This window comes from Hylobates moloch, unplaced genomic scaffold, assembly GCF_009828535.3.
Source record: "Hylobates moloch isolate HMO894 unplaced genomic scaffold, HMol_V3 SCAFFOLD_9, whole genome shotgun sequence".
Taxonomy (NCBI): domain Eukaryota; kingdom Metazoa; phylum Chordata; class Mammalia; order Primates; family Hylobatidae; genus Hylobates; species Hylobates moloch.
In genome coordinates this window covers 73,243,176-73,269,657 of record NW_026652284.1, presented here as the reverse complement: position 1 = coordinate 73,269,657, position 26,482 = coordinate 73,243,176, and the positions used below count along the sequence as shown (strand labels likewise).

Sequence of the window (26,482 nt, the reverse complement as noted above, 5' to 3'; positions counted from 1 at the left end):
ATCTGTGTTTTAAAATGAATCAGCTTGGGTGGAATGCCTTCTGGAAGAATTGGCAATTGCAGTGACTCACAGAAATTTTAGTCTATTTTTTGTTGTCTTGTTAAGTTTAGCCTAAAGCTGTCTCCTTACATATTTTAAATTTGGCCTAAAGGTTTCTCCGCACATAGTGAACTGTGACCTAACTGGATGTGTAAACAGACTATTACCTGGTCTTGTAACAAGTAGTAGAGTCTTAGCCAACCACAGGCAGCCCACTGTTCCAACTGTGTTCACATAAGGCAAGCACTAAGCTGTATACCTCACTTTTGTTTTCTGTACTTCACTTTCCTTATTCTGTCTATAATTGTCATTGGACCATGTGGTAGCCCCAGAGCTGCTCTGAACCTATTTTGGTTCTGGGGTCTGCCTGATTTGCTAATAGTTTTTTGCTCAATTAAACTCTGTTAATTTTAATTTGTCTTGAGTTTTTCTAACAGTTTGCCTAATAATTTCCCGTGTCAAATACTATTTTGTCTTGTGAATTATTATTTCTTCTTACCAATGAAGTGGCAAACTGGAGAAAGAATGTCACAATGAAAATCAAATAATTTATCCACAGGCTGAATTACTTGGTATTGTTTTATAAATACTCTTAAATATAGAATAATGGAGATACAGAATTTTAGAGTGAGGGAGGCATTAAAAGCCTTGCTTTACCCTAGCTGTTGATCCAATGATTAACTCTCCCCCCACCCAGTCCAGGTGAAGCAGCAGTCCTGCTAGCATCATGCTAGTTTAGAAGCAAACATCACTTCAGTGACCCCTTACACTCAGTTGGTCGCCAAGAGTTGACTAATTAGCTACTAGATCTTGTGCAACCATCAGGGATAAAATGGTTTCAGGCTATTATATCCAGTTCCTGAAAAATGCCTTCTGTAACTCTCAATTTAAAAATTCATGATAGCACAAAAAGAATGAAATCTCATAATATTAGAAACTGAAGCTTACAGTCAGTGATTTATTGGAGTCTGGGAGGAATTTTTTTAGTTACAGAATTAATTAGTTTCTCTTTCACTTTTCAAGTCTGTTTGAGCTGACTTTCTGAACCTAATCGGTGTCCTTTAGATAATTTAATTTCTGAAATAGAACCAGGTAGCTGAGCAGGTACAATGAAAGGAAGGGCTTCACCCCACTCTTTGATTGTTTTCGAGATACAGGGTATCCACAAATTATAAACACTGTATTTGCTTCAGGGCATTCAGTGACCAGATATGGTGTTTCTTTTTATACAGCTACTCAAAGATCACATTCCTCAATAGACAATATACTTAAGGTACTGAAGGCAGTGAGAGATACAGAGAGTCAGGAAGAAAATGAAGACTGGACCCTGTTATTTGCTCTTCTGTGTGAAGTTTTCATTCCTGTGTATAGTATAGGCTGTTGTTTTGCCTGTCCGGAATCCAGTCACCTTTTTGGTAATACCTTCTCTGCCTTTTCTCCTCCTCAATCAGTTTTCATTCCAGGTAAAGACACAGGGCCTAGACGTGGTGATTCAAGGCATTCCATTCCTCTGGTGTCAGCAATTCACTTAGAGGGGGTCATGTTACCCATCTAGGTAAGTAGGACTTATTTCTAGGACTTAGGCTGGAATCACTGGGAATGAGAAGCCTTCTTCTTCTTAGGGTAGCAAACCTGGTAGGAAGTGAGACTGGAGCTGATTTTGGCCTTTCTGAGAATTATGAAGAGTATTTTCAGAGAATTAAGCCAACACAGAGGATAGCAGAGTCAGGAGATGGAGAGACAACTTACCTGGATCTAGCCATGCTTGAAGACAGACCTTGCTTCTCAGTTCCTTGAATCAAGCAGCGCCCTTTCGTTTAAGTCTGTTAGAAACCCACTGGCAAACAAAATATTCACAATTGACACGTTATCTGTCTCTCTCAGCTCAAGTATCACTTCCTCAGTGGAGTCTTCTGTGACACAGCCATAGCCTCTTTCTCCTGTCTTGGACCTGGCTAGATCAAGTTCCTCTGTTCTGTGCTCTCATGAAATGATGTTCATCTCTTTTATCTCACTGTAAGATTTTATATTAATGTATGTGATTATTGGGTTAAAATTTATCTTTCCTCTAATAATAATGATGATGGTGATGTAATATATATTGAGACCTAACCATGCTTCAGGCATTGCTCTACTTGCTTGTACTGAACATAAACTCTTCTCACACCTGAAAACTGAGAAGCAAAGGTATAGATGTTCCTACCTCAGACCAACAGGGAAACGCTAATCAACAGTGGAAATTGGATTGGGGGATGGAAAAATAAATAATCAATTCATTCACAACATGAAACATGAGAATGGGACTGAGAATCTAAATGTGGATGCTAGAAACACAGGCAAAGGCAAATACAAAGTATACATGGGTTTATACGTGTAGAGTCGTCCTAAGTCAAGGAGGAATTAAAAATAAATACAAATCAATAACATGGGATCTTTGGGGAAAAAAGGTTTTGGCTTGAGTAAAATGAAGTATTATTATATCAAAGTCTCAGAGGAAATTACATCATTATAAATGGTTTGTTACAGGAAATAAAAAATAGACTTCTTGTTTTCAACAAGACAGATAAACTCACAGTCTCTATAGAAAAATAACAACAAAAAATCATAAGGAGAGATCAGAATTAGGTTGTAAAAGTTAGGCTGACATGCAGAATGAAATTTTAAAAGGCAGATGCTTGAAATAACAAAGTAATAATAATAATAAAAATTAAAAACCATGGAAACCAAAAAGAAAAATCACAGAATTAAAATTCATATTGGTAATGCAAATGAACAGAATTGACTTTAGAAAACTGGTTCATTTATGTAATGAATCAACTTGAGAGTCTCTTCCAGGATGATGATGAAGAACAAGAAGACATTGCAAGCAGGCACTCTTGGCTGGCTGACCAACCCCATCCTTCACCCACTTTCCCAGCCACTGACCAGCTGGGGGTGGCATGTGACCAGTTCTGGCCAGTGAGGCACAAAATTGGTTCCTGAACTACCTCCTTGCCAAATAAAAAGGCAGAACCTCACTGGGAGAAGGCCTGCTTCACCTTTCTGCTCTCCCCACCCCATTTCCTATTCGGAACATAGTTATGATACCTGTAGTTACAGCAACCATTTTAAAACCAAGAGGCAACGAGCCAGCATGCTAAGGCTGGCAGAGCAAAGAGATAGAATGAGCCTAACATTCTGATGTTATTTTATAGTCATTGTGATGCAGGATTTTTTGCTCTTTAGTTCAGCTAAAATCTAGGTTCTTTTCTAACAACCAGGAAAAATTAGGCAGGCAGACATATTGAAAAGGGAGGAGAGTGGAATTTATTAAAAGAAAGCTCTCAGCAAAAAAGAAGGGGTCCTGCCAACAGGCTCCTACCTCACAGATTGAATACCAAGAGGCCAGACTCTTCCCCACTGCATAAGGTGTGAATTCTCAGTGGCTCCACCCTATTCTCCCAGTGTGCAGGTGAATCCCCAGTCCATTGCGCACATGCCCAGAGAAGGCCCTGGGAAGGTTCCCTCATTTGCACAAAAACGTCTGATGTAAACACTTGTGGGGAGAATTGGAGACTCTCCAGGGACCCTCGTTTCTCTGCCTCCTGTATCTATCAGCTGCACTGGGCATAACCCGCCAGTCTCTGGACTTCTTGTTGTGTGAAATATACAGCCCTATTTGTTTAATCCACTCTTTTGCTATATATTCTGTTATTAATGTCTGAACACATTCCTAACTGATAAAGACTAAAAAGTTACAAGATAGGAAAGTAGACATGGAAGACAGAGAGGTTAAGAGTACAGAATTTTCTAATTAAAAACCAGAGGAAACAGAAGGAACAATCAAAATTATGATAGAAGAAAATTTGCCTGACAAAGAAAATATGAGCTAGCTGATCAAAACATGCCATCGTGTATCAGACCAAATCAATAAACATTGATTCACTTTAAGATATAAAAGGGACTTTTTTTAATTAAAAAAAGAGAAAAAACTCTATGTGAATCAAGTTAGAAAAGCAGATCATCTAAAACATAATAAGCATTAGAAATAGTCTCCAGTCCTTTGTCTCTGCAAAATCAAATTCCAGAAAAAATGCAGCCATGTCCATAGTCATATTAACAGCTCTGATTTAAATTAAAAACTCAGGGAAATTTTTGCTTGTGAAGACAACAGAAGGATATCTAGATAGGTAAAGGCTCAGGAAAAAAAGCACCATTTTCATATCATTACCAAAGGAAAACATTTTTGCAAGATATACCCAATGCTATATAAAGATAATTAAAAAGTAGAAAACTGGGAAAATTGGAATGATAGCTAATTCTCAATGAGCCTTTAAATAAACTAAACATGTAGAGTAAAGGTTGGAAAGGTGTACATAGGATTTTATATAAACAGCCTAAGTAATTTTGAAAATTACTGTTCAAATGCAATTTCTCAAGCAGAGTCCCCACTTTCCCTTACGGTGGTTGGCCATATATCTGCCATTCTGGTTATCTTTCCTCCGTCAGGAGAATGACTTGAGGAAGAGTGTGTCCCTCCCAGGTTTAGTCCCTGGTGCTGCTTTAGTTATCTCTTCGTTAACATTGGTTCACTATTGTTACTCCCATTGTGGCAGGCATCAAAATGCCAGCTTTTTTTTTTTTTTGGGCTCAGACATGGGTTCTTTGGAGGGCATCCACAATGTATTACCCATGTCTTTCATTTTCTGTATTTTGATTGACATCTGAGGCCTTCCTGAACCTGGAGGGACCTTCCCTTACATGGTTAGCCAATTCCTAGAGATGATGAGCAACTCCTTGGTTTAGGAACACGCAAACTGCTTAATCCAGAGCCCACACCCAGTCACTTCCTTTATGGGGCTCTCACAACCCAGGCCACTACCCATCTGCCCTACTCACACCAAGGCCAGGTACCAGACAACCAGGGACAGCCCCTACACTCTGCAGCCTCTGAAATTATTTAAATTAGCCAGTCCTGCTTACCCTGCATTGTGTTCCTTTCCACAGACATTACACTAAAGGCTTTTGCTTGAATTTCCTTCAGCTCCCTCTGCCTCCTAACCAACCCCGGTGCTTCTCCATGTGCACCCCACCAACCCTCCCCACCATGTAGTTGTTATGCTTCCTGTTCCTAGGGAGCTGCGAGTATAATAAACTTTTTTCTTCATAAGAGCAATTTACATGTCTTTGTGTCTTACCATGTCTGATTAAAACAAACCTCAGATACTCTTAAAACACATAGAAATCTCCTTACCACATTATGCCCTGATATGGGTGATGTGTTCTCTGGCTGAGTTTTGGCATGCCTCATTTTTTAACCTCTTGTTGATACCTGTTAATCCCTACTGGCTTCCCTTTTGTGCAGGGTCCAATCACAAGCACCTGAGCCCACGTGACAGGCACACTCCACCAAGCCAGCTGGCACAAGTGCAAGATTCTCTTTGTGGCAGCCCTTGCTTTCATGCATAGGTAGCTTCAGCCAATCTCAGGCCTTCTGAGCTCACCAGGTCAAAAACAAGCACCAGCCTCTGCACTTGGGGGCACAAATCACTCACCAAATCTATTTCCTGGCTCATGGTGGCAACTGCAGGGTCCAGCCAGGCAAGGAGTTTCCTGTCTCCCCTCATGTAGATCCTCCCAGTCTCAAGGGAGTTCTCTTAACTCCTTCTAGTTTGGCTAGAATAAGGGGGAAATGACACAGCTGTTATGTCCATAATGCTCAAATTCAATGGCTCTTCTCACTCTCTTTAAATGGAGATGGGTGACAGGGAAGAGGAACACTGATTATTTAATACAGATTCTGTTAACTTTTAGTAAATGAGCATGGGCTACCTAGTACTGCTGTTTAGAATGTAGAAGTACTTTTTCCTAATGACCTCAGCTTTGGGGGCCTAAACTACAATTTCAACACATCAGAAAAAATTCCATCGTGCATCCTGTACCCCAACACTGTAAGAAGACTCACCATTGTGGTGGAGTTTAATATAATGAGGCTCTGAGTTATTTGAATCTTAAATAAGCAAATTATGCCTTCATCAGATCCCTAGCACTGGTGATATTTTCAGAGACATTTCATTGAAAGGTTCCACGGCATTTTTTCTAAAGTGGATGAATACAATATCAAATAATTTACCTCTCGACAATCACATTAAAATTCACAACACAATTCTTTAATTACCACTTCAATCTAATTCTCTCAAAAGTTTGTCCTAATTGCATTGTTGACATGTACAGATGCAAATAAGATGTTGGTTGTTTCCTTGTAGCAAATGACTGTTTCTAATCTGCACCTATCTATTCTCTTGCTAGAAAGGCTGGTGGGGGTTCACTGAACCACTGAAAGTTGTCTATCACAGATGATATAGCTAAACCCAGAATGCAAAGAGCACATCATCTGCCCTTCCACCTCCATACATACACCCACATGCAGCAAAGAAATGTCCACAAATAAGGCAAGGAACAGCAGAATATTCCCTGTAGACAGGCAGGACGGAAGTGCGAATTGGACATTTGTGGAGCAGCAGTTGCCAGAAGGTATGTGAAACAAACAACCCCCAGCTGCTATGCTTTGCTTTTGTAAAAAGATCTTAAGGTTGTTCCACAAACACAGGTGTGAGAAGCAAGAAAGAGAAAGAGAAGGCAAAGAGGGGGAGGATGATATATAGAAAACTAGCAACCACAAATAGCATGGCTACTCTTTTAGGGTAAAAATAGATGCCTTGATATCGTGAGGGGCATCTGCTTCATTCCTTTTTGTTATTTCTATCGATGCCTGAGGGGCACACAGCAGCTTGGACAGGTGTAGGTGTATGTTGGGAACAGGGCCAGGGGTGACTTGGGGTGGGGTCTGGTTAAAATGCACTTTTTTTTTTTGGCTCGGGCCGGCAATGGATGATTTATAATTTGTAAAATTGCCTCTCTTTAAAATCATGTTTAGATTCCTACAGGGCATAAGTAGGAATAAACATTTCCTATATGAATTTATATATATGACCATGTTGGGCACATATTTATTACTTAGTTCATTTCACTTGACATATTTTGTCCCTCTGCAAAATATCTTTGTTATGGAACATTTTTCAAGTGTGCTATAGTCACACAACTTGTAAACCTTCTATTTTTCCAATCATTATGTGGACTTGAAATTTAATTTTGCAAGTTGAACTATGTGAATGGCCCAAACAAAATTTTGTTTTGTAGATCAGGAATCAGATCTGGATAAAAGAGATCATAATAATCAGATTTTCTTCTAACTTCTACCTGAGGAATCTTTGAGTGGTGACACACTTCTGATTCTTTAATACTTCATGAATTATTTCTTTCCTTAGATGGACATTTTGAAGATTGTTCCACTTATTTTCATTAAAACCTCCTGGAGCATTCAGGTTTATGGAAATAAAGCTGTTTAATAATTGGGGAAGAAGAAAGTAACTTTGTAAGTGAACAAATTGTCTTGACAAATTTTGGAATAATTCATGTTCTCTCCAAATGTTTTAAAAATTAGGATTGCAAATTGGCATGTTGTCAGCATGTTACTTGTTTATACTGAAGAGGGTCTTCAATACCTCAGATGTGTAGAGTTTCAAAAGGACAGAGATTTATTAGCTTCTTCCCTAGACTATTCTTGGCAGATATTTGCATTTTTGCATTTTAGATTGCTGAGCATCTATTCCCCTTTGTATGATAGCATCCCAATTTTCCTTAACGGAAGCACCCACTTTAGAATTGCAGATAAAATATAGGACTCCTAGTTAAATCTGAGTTCACAAAATTAATAGATAATACGTTAATGTAAATATGTCCAAAATATTGCAGAGGACATACTTATACTAACACATTATTAATTGTTTATCTGAATTAAAGTTTAACTGGGCGACTTGTATCTTCATTTGGTGAATCTGGCAATTCTGGCCCTTTTCCACTCTCAGGACAATTGGTTAAAGTGCGACTGACCTCCCCATTCAGCTTTAGGGGCAAGCATGTAACCCAGACTTGCTTAATCATGTTAAAAATATCACAGCCTGGTGTTGTTTTCAAAACAAAACACAAAACACCTCCATTTAACTTTTAAGGTTTTCCTTAAAATGGTGTCTTCAACTCCAAATCATATTTCCCTTTTCTACCAGTCCAGCAACCATCCATGCTCACTGCACTTTTTGGCCTGGGCTTTATATTTACCCTCATCCGGCCTTCTCAACTCAGATGGCCTCTGGCCTCCTTCTCTCTTGTGTGCTTTCCTAAGCCCTATATGTCCTCTCAGCTATATACATATATCACCTTTTCTTGACTTCCAAAGTACTTAAAAGTCTGTATCTTTCATTTAATGACTGATTGTCTCATATTGCCCTGTAACTGCTTTTTTGTTTTTCTCTTTTTTTTTTTTTTTGAGACGGAGTTTCACTCTTGTGGCCCAGGCTGGAGTACAATGTCACAGTCTCGGCTCACTGCAACCTCTGCCTCCTGGGTTCAAGCGATTCTCCTGCCTCAGCCTCCTGACTAGCTGGGATTACAGGCGTCCACCACCATGCCTGGCTAATTTTTTTGTATTTTTAGTAGAGACGAGGTTTCACCTTGGTGGCCAGGCTGGTCTCGAACTCCTGACCTCAGGTGACCTGCCCACCTCAGCCTCCCAAAGTGCTGGAATTACAGGCATGAGCCACCACGCTCGGCCTTAATGCTTGATGACCATGCACCATATTTTCCTATCCATATTTAAGGTCCAGAATGGCAGGCATGTGTCTAAAAGATGGCAGATGTGAAAAGATAAGAAGTTTAAGGATGGCTGACTTCTGATTCTAATAATGAGGGGTTCTGGTTAATTCAAACCAACTGTTCTAGTTTGGTTTAATAACTAGTCTAAAATTTAAGCAAAGATAGAAAATCTGAAATTCAAAGAAGTTAAAGTGAAAAATTGAGAACCAGAAACTATAATAAAAGGATATGTAAGTTTTAAAAAAGAACTAGAGAATTTTAGAAAATTTAAAATTACCTAAATAAAGAACTCAGTTGATGGATTTAACAACATATTTGATGCCACAGAACAGAGGATTGGTGAACTACGAGATAAATCAGAAGAAAATATTCAAACTGAAAAATGGAGAAACAGATGATGGAAATTAGAAAAGAAAGGATATGAGACATAAGAGAATATAGGGAGAAAGTCTAATATGAGTAACCATAGTCCAAGAAGAGAAAGATAAAGAAAATGGAACAGTTGAAATTTTTGAAGGGATAATGATCAAAGCATTTACAAAACGAATACCAAGCTTGATTAAAAATAATTAAAATCTTCATTATCACAGATTACATAGTTGTGTACATAGAAATAAGTCTACATTCAATATTAGAATTAATAAGCTTAGCAAGTTTGCTGGTTATATGTCTACATACAAAAATGAATTGTTCTTCTACATACCAGTACTGAACATTTGGAAAAATAAAATTTTAAATTCTTAATTTCTGTGACACTTTACAATAGTATCAAATTATTAAATTTCTAGAGTTAAACACAAAATGCTTTTAAAAATGTGTAAGATCCAAATGTACAAAACTAGCAAAAATTATCAAGCAAATGAGTACCTACACAAGTGGAGGAAAATATCGTATTCATGCATTAGAAGACTCACGTTGTATAGATACCAATTTTTTCCAAATTGACATATAGATTTAATACTATCACAAACAAAATCTCATTAAGTTTCTTGTGTGTGTATATGTAGTTTGTGAAAATTGAGAAACGAATCCTCTATTTGCATATGAATATGCTAAGGGCCAAAAATAGTGAAAGCAATATTGCAGAAGAACAGAGTTAGAAGATCTACATAATCAGATATCGAGACTTGTTATAAAGCTACAATAATTACAACAGTGAGATATTGGTACAGAAAAATAAATAAACCAATATATCAGAATAGAGAGTCCAGAAACATACCTACATATATGAAGACACTCTGCCTTTCGTAAACGATGGCATTGCAGAGTCTTTTAAATATGTACTGAGACAATTGGATATCTATTTGGAACCCACATCTCACATGGTAGACAACAAAATAAAAATTCTAGATGAATTTTAGATTTAAATGTGAAAGACTAAATTGCAAACCTTCTGTGAGTTAATTTAGGAATATATCTTGATTGTCCCAAGACAAAGAACTATTTCTTAAATAATACATAGAACATACTTATTTGAAAATTAATACAACTAAGAATTTGTGTTTATCACCATTAAGAAAAAAAGGAAGAATAGTATAGGATAAGCTATTTGTCACACATAACCAATAAAGAGCTGAAAACCAGAATTTTTTTTTCAAAAACGCCTCCTTTTTAGTCACTGAATGTTTGTGTCCTTCCCAAATTTATATGTTGAAGTTTTAGTCCCCAGTGTGATAGATTTGGAGGTGAGATCTTTGGTTTGTAATTAGGTTTGGATGAGGTCATGAGTAGGGGGGTGAGATGCTTGGATCAGTGTCCTTATAAAAAGAAGAGAGCCCAGAGGTTCTCTCTCTCTGTCTTGTGAGGAAGAGAGTCCTCACTGAACAAGCTGCAACCTTGGTCTTTTACTTCCCTGCCTCCAGAACTGTTGGAAATAAATGTCTGTTATTTAAGCCACCCAGTCTATGGTGTTTTGTTATAATGGTCCAAGCCAATTAAGACTATAAACTAATAAGAAAAATACAACCAAGTAGAAAAATGGGGAAGCAACTGTTACAGGCACTTACCAAAGAGGGTATACAAAATGGTTGGCATTTTCTACCAAAGTTCAAGCCGTGTGTACTTAGTGACCCAGTGTTCTATTTCTAGGTATACACTCAATAGAAATATGTGCATAGGTGCACCATGAGACACATATAAATATGTTCATAGTAGCTATTGGAAATAGCTAAAAACTGAAAACAATCCAAATATCTATCAGTAATGGATATGTCAATTGTGATATATTTATGTATCGCATATACCACCGGATGGTATACAGCAAGAAAAATACAAAATTTGGCTACAGCTAAACTATGGATAAAGCATAGTTTGAGTGAAAAATGTCAGACTCAAACTATATATGTATGTGTACATACACACATGCAGGCATACACACACACACACACACACACACACAGAGTTTAAGCATCCCAAATCCCAAAATCTGAAATCAAAATGCTCCAAAATCCAAAACTTTTTGCGTTCCAATATAATGCTTAAAGGAAATGCTCATTGAAGCATTTTAGATTTCAGACTTTCAAATTTGGGATGCTCAACCAATAAGTATAATGCAAATATTCCAAAACTTGCAAAAAATCTGAAATACTTCTGGTCTCAAGCATTTAGGCTAAGATATACTCAACCTGTATGTGTGTGTAAGGTACACATACAGACATATATAGTGATTCTATGTATATCAAGTACAAATACACAGTCTTTAGGAATGAATGCTTAGGTGGTAAAGAGGTAAAGGGGGTATTGCAATATACATAGATAGTAGCTATCTTTGGGGAGAGTGAGAGGGTAATGATTGAGAGATTGACAGCAAGGGACCTCTGAGGCTCTGGTAATGTTTTATTTCTTGACCTGAGTGATGGTTATGAATGCATGCCTCTTAAACCTTAATATTTAAATATTTAAAATATTTAAAATAAAAAATATTTAAAATATTTAAAAAGAAGGAAAGGGAGGAGGAATAAAAGGAGGCAAAAAATTTGAGGAGCAGATGTTGAGAATGATCTGGTTAGCATTCTCTGGCTTGGAGACCTTAGGCAAATTCCATGATCTCCTTAAACGTTATTTTGCTCACCTTTAAAATGGAAATCATATCACCTTCCTCAAAGAAATTTCATGAGGTTTAAAAAATCCTGCATGGGAACACACTTTATAAAAATATAAAGTAACTTATACATTTTTGGGAAAATAGTATATTAATATCTAATGCAACTCTGGAATTTTAATAGTCATAAAAATTGGGTTTGAGTGGGTCTTCAAAGATTAGAAAACTCTTAGGGTAGAATTAACTTCATAGGAAACATTAAATTAATTTTTTTGTTATAAAGTATATTTCTTCAAATTTGTTTATTCTGTACAAACAAATCCCCATCTCACCCCCACCCATTCTTTATTCTGGATTACATTATCATAGTTCATAGAATTTGTACTCTCCTGAGCTCTTTCATTTGGATGCAAGTAAAACCCCTTTCAGGGAAAGATTCAGAGATGTAGCTGGGGACTCAGTGGATGTGGTTATTATGAAACACAGAGCAGAGCCCCTATTGTACCCTGATAGTGTTAGTGCTTCCAGAGAGAACCTCAGAGAAATCCTGAGTTGAGTAAGGGACAGCAGGTCTTCCCAGATCCTTGAATAAATACTCCTCAGATTTTTGCAAGTCTTTGATTACTTTCCAGGTTTCTGAAAAAGTTGATTCTGCCCATTTTTGCCAGTGTTCTCATTGTTTTTATAGGGAAGTGGAGTTTCAGAGGCCCTTAATCTGCCATTTCGGCTGATGAATATCTTGTGTCCCCAGGTCCTGACGTAGCCTCCATTTTCCCTACCCTCATTTCAATAACTTGCCCCTTAAAGATCTTCCACACAAAGCTTGACACAGCTATGCCAGTTGTTACTTTATTCAGGTAAACAGAGTTGCTCTATTCGGGTAAGTAGCTGGTAGCCGCTTTCTATTGGCACCACTCTCCTCTTTAAAGACTATCACATTGCTTGCCTATGGTTTTTCTGTTTCCTTGCTCACATCCTGTTTCTTTGATATCATACTCCAAATATTCAGTCTATTTTGGTAAGATTGCATTTCTCAGTCACTCTTATTAAGCCTATTTTGTTGAAATTCCTATTCAGCTAACCACAGGGCACCTTACCTTTTCATTCCTAAATATCTAATGTCAGTATCTGTATGTCTAACCAAGTCTTGGTGTAGATCACTGCATTTCTTTAGGCTTTAGCCCCTGTGCTTTTTGCTCCTGCACTATATTCCTCAAAGAGCTCTTTCTTCCCCTAGTGTCAGCTGCCACAACCATACAAAAGATTTATAAATCTCTCCAAGCCTTCTCTGATCTAAACTCAGATCATATATCTCTAAATATCTATAAGACATTTCCGCATTTATATATCTCCATTAACCCAAACACAACAACCTAAATGGAACTGCTATGAAACTGGCACATCTACTGTCACATTCAGGAAAGAAAAAAATAGTTTTGACATCCAAAAGGATTTTAAAAGTAATCCAAATAGCACAGTCACTACAAAACAGACAAAAGAAAAGTTTCCTTAATAACAAACAGCAAAAATTCTCTTAAAATTCCCTTCACTTCTCAAGGGGAATACTTCCAGCTTTTGCCCATTTAGTATGACGTTGGCTGTGGATTCATCATAGATGGCTCTTATTATTTTGAGGTATATTCCTTCAATACCTGGTTTGTTGAGGGTTTTTATCATGAAGGGCTGTTGGATATTATCAAATGTTTTTTCAGTGTCTACTGAGATGATCATATGGTTTTTGTTTTTTTTTTTGTTTTTTTGAGATGGAGTCTTGCTCTGTCACCCAGGCTGGAGTGCAGTGGCGCGATCTCGGCTCACTGCAAGCTCCGCCTCCCGGGTTCACGCCATTCTCCTGCCTCAGCCTCTCCGAGTAGCTGGGACTACAGGTGCCCGCCACCACGCCCGGCTAATTTTTTTGTATTTTTAGTAGAGACGGGGTTTCACCGTGGTCTCGATCTCCTGACCTCGTGATCCGCCCGCCTCGGCCTCCCAAAGTGCTGGGATTACAAGCGTGAGGTTTTTGTTTTTAATTCTACTTATGTGGTGAATCACACGTATTGATTTGTGTACGTTGTACTAACCTTGCATCCCAGTAATAAAGCCCACTTGATCATGATGAATTAACTTTTTTGATGTGCTGCTTGACTCTATTTGCTAGTATTTTGTTGAGGATTTTTGTGTCTATGTTCATCAGGGCTATTGACTTGCCTTTTTTTTGTTGTTGTTGTGTCTTTGCCAGGTTTTGGTATCAGGATGTTACTGGTTTCATAGATGAGTTAAGGAGGTCTCCCTCCTCCTCAATTATTTGGAATAATTTCAGTAGGATTGGTACCAGCTCTTGTTTGTATGTCTGGTAGAATTCAGCTGTGAATCCATCTGGCCCAGGACTTTTTTGGTTAGTAGGTTTTTTATTACTTGTTTCAAAGGTGTTCCTACTTATAAGCGGGAGCTAAACATTGGGTCCACAGGGACATAAAAATGGGAACAATAGACACTGGGGACTCCAAAAGAAACAGGGCAAGGGCTGAAAAACTACTGGATACTATGTTCACTATTTGGACAAGAGGTTTAATAGCGGCCCAAACCTTAGCATCACGCAAACTACACTTTTAACAAATCTGCACATGTACCTCCTGAATTCAAAATTAAAAAAAAAATTTTAAAAATTCCTTCATCCATGTAGTATCTGAATCTTTGGAAATCATGTCATGGTGGCTAACCAAATATCCCTCCTTCTGTCTCAAAACTCTCCCAAACTCTCCCTCAAACACAGCACATACTAGATACTGCTTTTCTTATTACCGCCCTATCCCCATCTCCTGGTCTTATCTATTAATAACTCTGTCCTTTCCAGTATGGATCAATCAGATCAAGTTTTTATATTGTGCCTGTCATCTATTACCCCAATTCTACACAATAAAACCTTAGAAATTAATCAGGCAGAGATGGAGTTCTTCTTGGAGCTTAAAGGAGGAGAAAGAGAATGTGAACAATCACCTAAATGTTCTTTTTTTCTAACATATCATGATATTCCAAACTAAATAAAGCTTTGTTATTTCCTTCCTCAAATGATACCCAGGCATTAGTCTCCTTGGTGATTATTATGGCAAAATCTTCAGGTTTTAAGTGGCTCCTCCAGACTTCATGCATGAACTTAGAAGCAGTCTTGAAGAAAAAGTGCCATTATGAGTTGTATTGATGCTGTGATTTTTAATATAAAATATTATTATAATGAGAAAGATCATTCCAAATAGCCACCTACAAAGAAAAATATGTTCATCACTATGATCAAACCTGGACAATAACACCTGCAGTGCTCTTGACTCTTTCATTCCTGAATATCTGATGTCAATATCTGTATGCCTACCTGAGTCTTGGGGTAGATCACTGTGTTTCCTCCGGCTATAGCCCCTGTGCTTTTTACTTCTACACTGCATTCCTCAAAGAGTTATTTTCTATTCTGGTATCAGCTGCCACAACCATACAAAAGATTTACAAATCTCTCCAAGCTTTCTTGGATCTAATCGCAAGTCATATGTCTTCAAACGCTTATTTGTATTCAGATTATTCATCAAATTATTGAAATATTTCCCATGCAACTAATATTTTACAAAGGTGATCCTTTGAATTGACAGTAAAGGGAGGCTTAGCAGAGACTTTTGCAGAAAATGGACTTTGAAACGGGCCTTGAAGAATGGGCACTATTTTATCAGGCAGTGTGGAAAATGTTGGGAGGTCATAGAAAGATGCAAGGGTGGTATCAACATCTGCCCAGGGGCAGAACAAGTACATTGAACACAGTGGATACTCAGTTTGCTACCAGCTTGGGCACATGGCAGGGAGAATGATATCTGGCAGGATATCAGGAAGTGTTTCAAATAATTAATGGAAATAGTGTGAAATACAGATGGACCAGTAAATTATGGTCATTCAGTTGGCTATTCTGGGAAGCTTGAACAGTTTTTGGTAAACTATAGATAGTAAATATTTCTTTGAAGAAAATATTTCCATTTTATATGACATTTTTATAAATGAAAGAGTTTGAAAGTTAGTGGAGTATGGTGAGCACAGGCACTATCATCTCTGTTAACTTATGTCTTCAGCTTCTTTTTTAAAAAATTAAGTTAATTTATTAAAATATTTTTATTGATGAACAATAATTGTGCATATTTATGGCAGATGTGATATTTTGATACATGCATATAATATATAGTGATCAAATCAGGATATTTAGGATATCCACCATTTCAATTATTTATTATTTCTTTGTGTTGAGATACTTAAATCTTTTCTTCTAGTTATTTTGAGATACACAAAAAATGTTTGCTAACTACAGTCATGCTACTGTGCTATTGAACACCAGAACTTGCTCCTTCTATCTAACTCTGTGTTTGTGCCCATTTACCAACCTTTCTTCATCCCCCTCCCCACCATCCCCAAACCTCTACTCTCTACCTTTAGATCTACTTTAAGCTTCCACATATGAATGAGAACATGTGATATTTGTCTTTCTATACCTGGCTTATTTCACTTACCATAATGACCTCTAATTCCATCTAAGTTGCTGTAGATGGTAGGATTTTTTTTATGGCTAAATAGTATTCCCTTGTGTATATCTATCTCGTTTTCTTTATCCATGCATCCATTGGCGGACCTTTAGGTTGATTCCATATCTTGGCTATTGTGAATGGTGCTGCAGTAAACATGGAGGTGCAGGTATTCCTTTAATATACTGATTTCCTTTCCTTTGGGTAAATACCCAGTAGTGGGATTGCCAGATTGTATGATAGTTCCCTTTTTAGTTTTTTGAGAAACCACCATATTATTTTTTATAATGCCTGTACTAATTTACATTCCCACCCCAAAATCATTCCCTTTTCTCTGCATCCTTGCCAGCAGTTGCTATTTCTTGTCTTTTTGATAATAGCCATTCTAACTAGGGTGAGATGATATCTCTTTGTGGTTTTGATTTGCATTTCCCTGATGATTAGTGATGCTGAGCATTTTGTCAAATACCTGCCGGCCATTTGTCTGTCTTCTTTTGAGAAATCTCTATTCATGTTCCCACTTTGTTTTTGTTTGTTTGTGTTGGATTATATGTTTTTTTGGCTGTTGAATTATTTAAGTTCCTTGTGTATTCTGGGTATTAGCCCCTTGTCATCTTCAGTTTCTTTTTAGGTAAAATACCAGTAATATTGAAACAGATTTTACATGCAAAAGAATAAGTGAGGAAAAATTCCTACTTATCATTTCATGCCAATTGTAAATGAATTAGTTAATAAAATATGAAGAAAATAATTATTACTCATAGTTAACACTAATTCAACATGCCTCTTTTTTTTTCTTGCTTACTTTTTTGTTCCTTTCCCCCATTCATTCACAAGTCCTGAATATTTTCCCTTTGAAATAACTTTTGTAGAATTTCTTTTATGAATTTGGCTGCAAAATTCACCATCTCTTCTTTAAACTCCTAGAAATCATGCAGAAACAATAACTGGAATTTTTTAAGGAAAGGAATCCATTTCTATGAATCTAGAAGCAGATCTAATCCTCAGACATCAATATGCATATAAGGGCTTCCAAAACCAACTAGAAGGGAAGGAACCCATATCAGTGTGGACAGCAGTGAAGAGAAAACATGTGCAAAGTGGAGATAGACCCTGTGCATGAGATCTCAGAACACACCTTTAGAAACATACTGTCAGAGAATGAGGATCCTTGCCACCCCAAAATTAATATTATAATTTATATTTGCAAGAATGAGTATAGAACTAGGGTGAGCAAGGCAGCCTGGGTGACAGAGCAAGACTCTGTCTCAGAAAAAAAAAAAAAAAAAAAGAGAAAGAAAGAGGAAGGAGGGGTGGAAGGAGTGGAGGGAGCATGCTGGATAGGAGGTGCTCAGTATGTATTCAGTATTCAGCAGTTGCAGGAAATGAGGGCAGCTGTCAGGTTTCAAAGCTGTGAGAACTTCAGGAGGGTCCTGAGTACTGCTGTGTGATCCTCATAGAAGAGCTGTTTTGTGGGTGGCCCTTTCAGATTCCGTGAGTTCCAAAGCAAGCGCTTCTAGCAATGCTGAGAAATGTCAAGGCTGCAAACCACCCAGCTTATTACATTAACTAAAGTATTTCTCATTCACTTGGGTCCATAATGCAGCATTTACAATTGCATTTTGTTGTTGTTGTGAATAGAACACCCAGCAAAATCAGCAGAAGGAAAAACATTTGTAGTTAATCTCTTGCGAGTGTTTAACTGCAAGGTTAAGGAGAGGCATAGTGTGGGCTTTGGAGTCATGAAGATCTAGGTTAGACGGGGTGGGGATTATCATTTAATCATGATGCTAAATTTCTGCCTGATCTGCCTTTAATACCTGGCTCCTGGCTCTTGATTTATCTGGTACCTGGTCTAGTTTAATTCATTTGGCTTCCATCTGTAGTGCCTGCTCTGAACAACATGCTGGGTTTCTCGGACTCTAGATTTTTCATCCACTTCGAAGTATTGACTGTTCGGTTACAAACTCATCTTTTGTATCCAAACCTAAAAGGAGAATAACTAATTATAAAATAGGATTGTGGAAGCTTTAAAGAGTTCACCCTTCTTGACTTATCTGTATGTCATAGGTTGGCATCATACCATGTACCATATTGTATAGTGTGTTTAGGTTTAGGTCAAACAATGTCCTTTCAAAAAAAATCGGTGCAGACAATATACACGTTCAATTACACAAGTAGCTTCTTTAGATCAAAATTTTAAAGGGGGGGTCTCTGGCCTTAAATTGTTTATTTAATTTCATTTTAAGAGAGAAAGAAAAGATCCCAGGTAAATTTAAGGGTAACATAAAATGCAGAGGGATGAAATTGTATATTCCACTTCCAATGTTAAAGATTCAGGAAGGCATCACAAAAAAAAGTTGAACTATATTCTGCTCTTGATTTGAGAATTAAGAATTTCCAGAAGTTCATAGTGAGACAACCCCCACCCCCACTGTCCTAAGCATTGTGAGAGTAAACAAAGACCAGGCATTAATCTGTTAACTGGAGTGAGGCTGTGCCTGATTGCATATCTGGCACCAAGAACATGATAGTAACCAAGGTGGCAGAGAGATGGGTACCCAGGTCCAGCAGGGTCTGTTCTGTACTCCCAGGGGAATGCTGGGTCATTTAGGTGCTTGGGAGAGAAACCCCTTCTCACTCCTTCCTACCTCATCACACTGATTTTTGAATATCTCCAAAACCTTCCTTGTCAGCCGCTGTGGAGATGGCAAACTCCATGGGAGAATTCTTCTTTTCAATTTGGGTAGATGTAGCCAATGAAGTACCTACTTAATAGTGAGTGAGAAAGAAGAAACAATCGTTTTCTGCCGCCCTCTTGGGTTCCACGCTCAGGCTTTCCAAGATGCCTCATCATCCTTCTTAACAATGTGGCACAGACTACATTTTACTGCACTCCTCACTAGCTGTAATGTGTGAAACAGATTTTTCAGTTTAATTACCTTTTATTTTAAAAAATAAGAATGGAATTTACATATGATAGCTAGAAAAACCACATAGCAACGGGAGTGTAGAAAAACAAGCAGGTGTTAATAAATTTCCAAGAAACATTAATCTGTTTCTGCAAATACATCCTGCTGTTCATTTAAATGGAATGATACTCTATAAATTTACCACTTGAGTCACTCTCTGAGCTATCAAAATGTAATATATAACACCTTCAATGATCAAAGTGAAAGTAAGTTTAGAAATCCAATTTGTTTTTTTCACCATTTAAGCTCTTTATTTAACTTTTGCATTCCAGCCCTCATTTTAATCAAGCTTCAATTTTATTTACTCACATTCGATGTTGTAATGCAATTATAGGTATGCTTCAAAAGTTGTCCTGAAATGTTGCAATTGCCAAAAATAAAATTTCATTCTAAGACAAATATATACAAATAAGAAAAAATATCCTGTCACATTTGAAGATTTAAGATAACTTAAAATTGTGCAATTCAAAATTGGAAAACATTGATGGAATCAGAGGTAACCTCAAAGGAACTGGGAATACAGCTGTAATTTTTTGGATTAAAAATGAGAAAGAAGTAATGGATCTGTGTGGCGTAAGTAGGCTTCCCCTGGTTATCATAACACATGGCCAATAGATGAATCCTGAGGTCAATAATAAGGAAACTGCAGATGGAATTCATCATTTAAAGGGATTGGCAAAAACCCCAAAGGAACTAAAGCTCCCCGAAATCATATGTTATTGGCTCGGGGACATGGATGAGGGAATGGGCCAGGATGAGGTGGGGCTATAGTAAAAGGGAGAAACTTGCTTTTTATTCCAAATCTTTTTGCCTTATTTGATGTTTCACCACATGCCCGTATTACTTTAATAAAATACAAGAATAAATAAGAACAAAATAATCAATTGCTTTAAAGTATTTGATGTCCACATAATTAAAATTATTTTAACGTTTTTATTTTAATGAATAAGATAATTGGGATTTTCATGGTCATTATCATCATCTATGGACTGTGCTACTCAAATATAGTCCTTAAAAATAAGTTATTTTTATTCTTTGTTTGTTTGCTTTTGAGATAGGGTCTCATCTGTCACCTAGGCTGGAGTATAGTGGTGCTATAACTACAGTCTCAACCTCCCCAGTTTAAGTGATCTTCCTACCTCAGCCTCCCAAGTAGCTGGGACCACAGGAGCATACCACCACACCCAGCTAATTTATTATTATTATTATTATTATTTTGTAGAGACAGGGTCTCCTTATGTTTCCCAGGCTGACCTTGAACTCCCGGGCTCAAGCAGTCCTCCCACCTTGACCACCCAAAGCGTTGGGATTATAGCCATTAGCCACTGTACCCAGCCTTATTTCTGTTCTAAAAGGAAAGAATGGACACTGTCTCTCAGTATAGAAGGAGAAGCTCTTTTTATTATAAGGAAAGCAGAGAGAAATGGTTTATATGGTAGCAGAAATGCCAAGTCTGCTTAAAGGGTTCTGGTCTAAAATTAGGGACATGATAAATTACTAATAAAAATACAAAGGCAGGTAATAAGCTCAACTGAGAGGTTTATCAGACAGCCCTGAGTGAAGATCAGTTTCAAGGAATAACAAGCAAGTAATGAAGGTTTAGCCAGGAAGTAGAAAAAACTGTTATTCCAGAAAGCTGAGATCAGGAAGCAGATATTAGATAAAGTTTCAGGACAATGGAACCTCTGATGCGACAAGAAGTCACTCAGGTAAGTCAGTTCTTTTCTTATACATCATTTTATTGTGTTATATTTCGAAAGCATTTTCAGAGATCTGACATCTCCAGTTCTCTGCCTTTCTTACCCAGTTTGATTATGCTGCCTAATTCACTATCCACATGACTGTCCACTCTGCTTAGTGTGTGAGGACCTGACCCAAGGGCATCTGTGCGTTCCTGTCCCCAGGCATTTTCATTTTCATGACTCTATTTGCAAATGGATCTATTGTTCACGTGGGACAGAAGAGAGTGGCAATCTTGAGATGCTCAAAAGTCTCCGTGGCTCCTAATTCAGTTCTAATGCTTGGTGTTTGATGCAGTTTCCAAGGAGAGCTGTGACACAAGGGCATTAATCTACCTCATGACAGCATGGGGTTTTAATGCATTTTCTGCATCCACAGAAAGAGCCTCCTATGGAGGTGGTGAAGGGAGTTATGGAGAAATCAATATCTTCATTTCACTGGGGCACTGACAATTTGTAGCAATGATACGAGGGATCACTGCACAGGGAGAGCTTGTTGGACAGAATCTAATGTACAGTACATATACTTCTGAAAATTGACACAAAGACTTGCTACAAGAGTGAAAAAGAAAAACAGCAAAAACAAGTGAGTGGGCTACATGGAGCCATTATCTTTCTAGAAATATGTAGCTAGCCTGTTGTAACACCAACAACACGATTTCGGAGCAATGAAGGGTTCATTATAATTCTGTTCCTGGGAAGAAAAATTAATTCCATAAAGCGTGTAAAGGAATCAATTGAAAATATGCTGGTCATACATTGAAATCCCCAAATCAAAACTAAGATGACCAATAGGCTAATAAAGGCACAGACCAACCTAGAAAACCATACCTTAAAGTGCCCAGGATCAAGCATAAGGCCATTCAGCCTTGTCAGTGAGGTTGGCCAAGGAAAGTGAGACTACATTCAGAGGTATTCTGGGATGGGGCATGAGTTAGAGTGTTTAACTAGACTGGCCTCTTTAATCTTTTGTGAACTACAGATATTAAATTTGATGTTAAAACTAGTATTACTTGAAAATAATATTTAATAGCCAACTATTGACTGCTTTCCTTTTCTTTTTTTCTGGGTACTATTGCTTAGTTTACTCTGATTTCTGTGATATTCCAGAATTCTATGTACACTGCTGTAATTAGCAGATATATATAAGACTATATCCTTATCTATCTGATACATTCCAAATAAATAATTAAGAAAGATATATAGATGCACACTTTTAAAGATGAGTATTTATTGTTTTGGCATCTTCATAGCTTCCATTTGGTCTAAATACATATGTGAAAAAGTTTTTTTGTACCTTAAATTGATATACAATCTTGTTACCCATAGGCATTATTTATCTTATTTTATATACTCATAAAAATAAAATGGGAATGGTTAACTTTTCAGTACTTTCCATGAATTTTATTGTTTCTTTTTTTTCTTCTGACAATCAATGTCAAGTAATTTTTAAAACCAGGTCCTTAGATTTGGGTGCTTTTAAGATTCTCTTTTCCTGAGTCATGAAAAAAGATCTTTTTACTGTGTTGCTCAGATATGGTGGCTATTTCTAAAGTGGGGTAGAGACAGGATGCATACAAGATGCAGATATTCAAGAAAATACAGTCTGCTGCAAAATTTCCCAAATGCGTGTTCTGTGGAAAACTAGTCTCAAAAGAGTTCCATCATCAAATAAGTTTGGAAGATGCTGCATCTTGTCTCCCTTCTTGGAGATTTATAGCACATTTCAGAATATTTAAAGCTTTGGTAAATTCTGCAGAAAAGGAACTGGTTTAACAAATCCCAGCATTTCTTAAACTTCCTTGACAATGAAACTTGTCTTTAAAAATTTATAAAATACCCATTAACAACCTGCCTAATTGTGGAAAAATTAGAGTCTTACATCCTTTGCAAAATGATCTGCTATGCATAGGCAGAATACCCTGCACATAGACTGTTGAACTTAAATATATATGACTATTTCTCTGTAATACCCATGGTAGACTAGCGTAGAAGCTACAATATGAATCCCTCTATCACTCACCTGCCTTAATAGCTTCATCCATTTTCATTATCTTCTCCATTATTTCAAAAAATTGCTCTGAAAAATAACCAACTAAATGGTCATTTGGCTTGTCAAATTAAGTGCTATATGAATGTAATAATAATAGCGACCATTAATTGGGCAACCACTGTATGTCAAGCAATGAAGCACTAAGTCAGACACTTAACATAAACTTCCCCTGTTTCACCAGCAGAGGAGAAATTGCTATGTTCATTTAAAAGGGGAGAAGACAGTCTTGGAGAAGTCATACATCTTGCCCAAATTCACTTGCTACTACAGGATCAAGGCGGCATTGCATAACAACCTTTCTTTTGTCTCCCAAGACCCTGCACTTTTCACTATATCATGCTGTCTCTCTAAATAACATGAATACATCTAGTCCCAGCAAGATAATAAAATATGAAGTGATAAGAATAATGATGCCAATAATGGTAATTAATAACAATCAGAATAGTATTAAAACTCTACATATTGTCATTGTGTAAAATTTATGGAGGTGCGGTGTTTTAATATTATAGAGCCCACTCTCTTTTCTCCCACCCCCACATCCAATTAGTCACTAGCTCTGGTTAATTTTTTTTCTTTAATATCTCTGCAATCCATCTACTGTCACTAATTTTTGTTCAAGTCACCATCTTATCTGTTCTGGATCTTTAATACAACCAACACCTAACTGGTATCCTTGCCTTCCTTCAAGTTATTTTATGCACTGCAGCCACAATGATCTTTCTAAAATACAAATCTGAGTACTCACCATTGTTTTAAAACCTCCAAGACTTCCCAATGACAATAGGCTACAGACTAAACTTAGAGGCTTCTAGGATCCCACATTGACGTAGTTTGCATATGTGTCCCCTCTAACTTTCATGTCAAATTGTAATCCCCAGTGATGGAGGTGGGGTCTGGTAGGAGGTGATTGGATCATGGCAGTGGTTTAGCACCATGAATGGTTTAGCACCATGAATGGTTTAGCACCATGCCCTTGGTGCTGTCTTTGTGATAGTGAGTTCTCATGACATCTGGTCATTTAAAAGTGTGTGGCACCTCCCCTCTGCTGTTGCTCCTACTCTGACCATGTAATGTGCTTATTCCTGCTTCACCTTCCACCATGAGTAAAAGCTCTCTGAGACCTCTCCAGAAGCTGAGGAGATGCTGGCACCATGCTTCCTGTACAGCCTGCAGACCAAGAGCCAATCAAACCTCTTTCTTTATTCATTTATTTATGGTATAAGGAAGGAAGGAATAGGGTTTTCTTAATGCCAATGTTTTATTTTCCCTACAATAGCCATAATGATCATTTAAAACTGTTATGCTATCTGCCGAAAAACTTTTGGTGTTTTTTCATTGCACTTACGATAAGATTTAACTTTCTTTCTGTAGACTACAAAACTCTCCATGACCTAGCTTCTCTCTACCTTTCTGACCTTACCTCTCGCTACTCTCCTAAGACTCTAGTCTTCTTTTTCCTCAAAGACACCAAGCTATTTCCTCTTCAAAGCCTTTATACTCATTCTTTCCTTGGCCTGAAGTTTTCCACTTGCCTCTCTTTGCAAAAATGATACGTTTTACATAAATCAGAGTTATAGATGGTCAATTCTTCAAAAGAGGCCCATCTAAGTTTCCCCTTTACCTCACTAGATACTAACATCCCCAATACCCTGATATATTTTCTTCCTATCAGAAATCATTCTCTTTATTTGCTCATGTGTTTGTTTTCCCTCCCCTCTCTTAACTAGAAGTGAGCCCAATGAGGGGAGAAACCTTGACTCTCCAGTTGACCAATGTGTCTCTCGACACAAGGCATATGGTAAGCACTAAACAAGAATCATTCTCTGGGTGAATAAATACATGAAAGGGCGATGAATGAATGAAAGAAAAGTAGTGCATGGGAGAGACAGAGAGGTGCCAAGGATGTCCAGGATCATGTTTCCTGTCTATATGTTCTCTTTTACTTTATTGGAGATGCTATTAAGAGAGAGGTCAGAATTAAAAGAGGAAATTTACATTTGACACACCTGGTGAGACTGGGCTCAAGCAGCGCTGCATCACGGCACAGGTGAAATGGTGTGATGAGAGGCATGGAAGGCCATTACCTCATACACAGGAATCTCAGCATGGCTCTGCAACTTCAAAGAAGGCGGTTCTGGAAACAGCAGACACAGCTCCTTTGGAAAGAATATCTGCTACCCGAGGATGGTCTCTGCCTATGGAGGCAACAATGAGTGTCTTCAGAGCCCATCAGTGGCAGTGGAATTAATGAAGAAAGCAATGGCAGGAAAAGTTGAATAAAGCAGACTCTTCATGGTAAATCTTGTTGGTAAATTGCCTGTGACCACATGTGGGACAATCACTGGAGGAACCCCAGTTACATTTGGTCAGAGTGTGGGGAGGGGAATCTTCTCAGGAAAGAAAATAGAGGTCCTGTTTTAGGAAAAAAAAAAAGATCAGAAACCTGTTTTCAAGTTTTATTCATACTCTGACAAAATCGGAAACTACTGTTCCCATAGAACAGGAAGAAGAGTGCTGAATTTCGAATCAGAAAACCTGAGGTTTGGTAGTAGCTCCTTCGTAGTCCAGCTGTGTCTCTAAGTCTTTGTACTTTCTGTTTCCTCATCTGAAATATAAGAATAATGATATCTACATCTACTGAAGGGTGTTGTGAGGATCAAATGAGATAAAATTTGAAAATACATATGCATCTTTGTAAAATATAAATTGCCATACATTACTAGTTATTTATGACTGTAACATTTGGGATAGTCTGCTTAGCTTATAAAGATGCCTTTTGACTCTTCAATGCTTCTCTTATTTACATGCCTGGCAACCTCAGGAGCCATATTTGTTCTGAATCCTACCCCCTTGACCAAAGTTATTGGATTAGAAGTCCAATAACTTTGTTTGACCTAGCTCATACAATCAAACTCTTTTTCCAGGCATTTTCAAATTGGGATGAAAAGAGGAGTCCAGTCTAAGTTGGTTTGTTGAATGACAAAGCCTAAACCCAGAAGCTATAGGATGTCATCATAAATCCACATGTTGCTGGAAGGCAAAGAAAGACAGTCAAAAGAGAAAGAATGAGTAAGCAGATTTTCAAAGAAGATGCTCAGATTCAGACATAGGATGTCTTTGTGTCTTAATTAGCAATATCCCTTTCTTTCTAAAGTTAAATAAACTTAATTCCTCTTCTTTTGCAATGAAAGAGTCCTAATCCATTATTATTTTGGATGCATACACACATACACACATACATACATGGAGATGGCTAGCTCTGTTACTGAGTGATAGTGCTGGTTAAAGAAAAGAGGTTCATTGCAACCTTAAACACATGGAGCTTATTTTACAAGTATGTGGTGCATCTGCTTTGTTGAACGGTGGATATTAACATCTGTATGATAATTTAAAGTTTGTCA

At 37.5% G+C, this 26,482-nt stretch overlaps 1 protein-coding gene across 1 annotated transcript in view; it reads left to right on the top strand.

The window, feature by feature from the left end:
• Positions 1-25,527, top strand: part of LOC116812673 (putative uncharacterized protein LINC02906) — a 32,425-nt gene extending 6,898 nt beyond the window's left edge. Inside the window, exons 2-3 of the mRNA XM_032758470.1 lie at positions 24,809-24,879; positions 25,129-25,527. Coding sequence (XP_032614361.1) covers positions 24,809-24,879; positions 25,129-25,329 — 272 coding nt within the window. The 3' untranslated portion in view covers positions 25,330-25,527. The remainder of the gene's footprint in view (positions 1-24,808; positions 24,880-25,128) is intronic.
• The last annotated feature ends 955 nt before the right edge of the window (positions 25,528-26,482 follow it).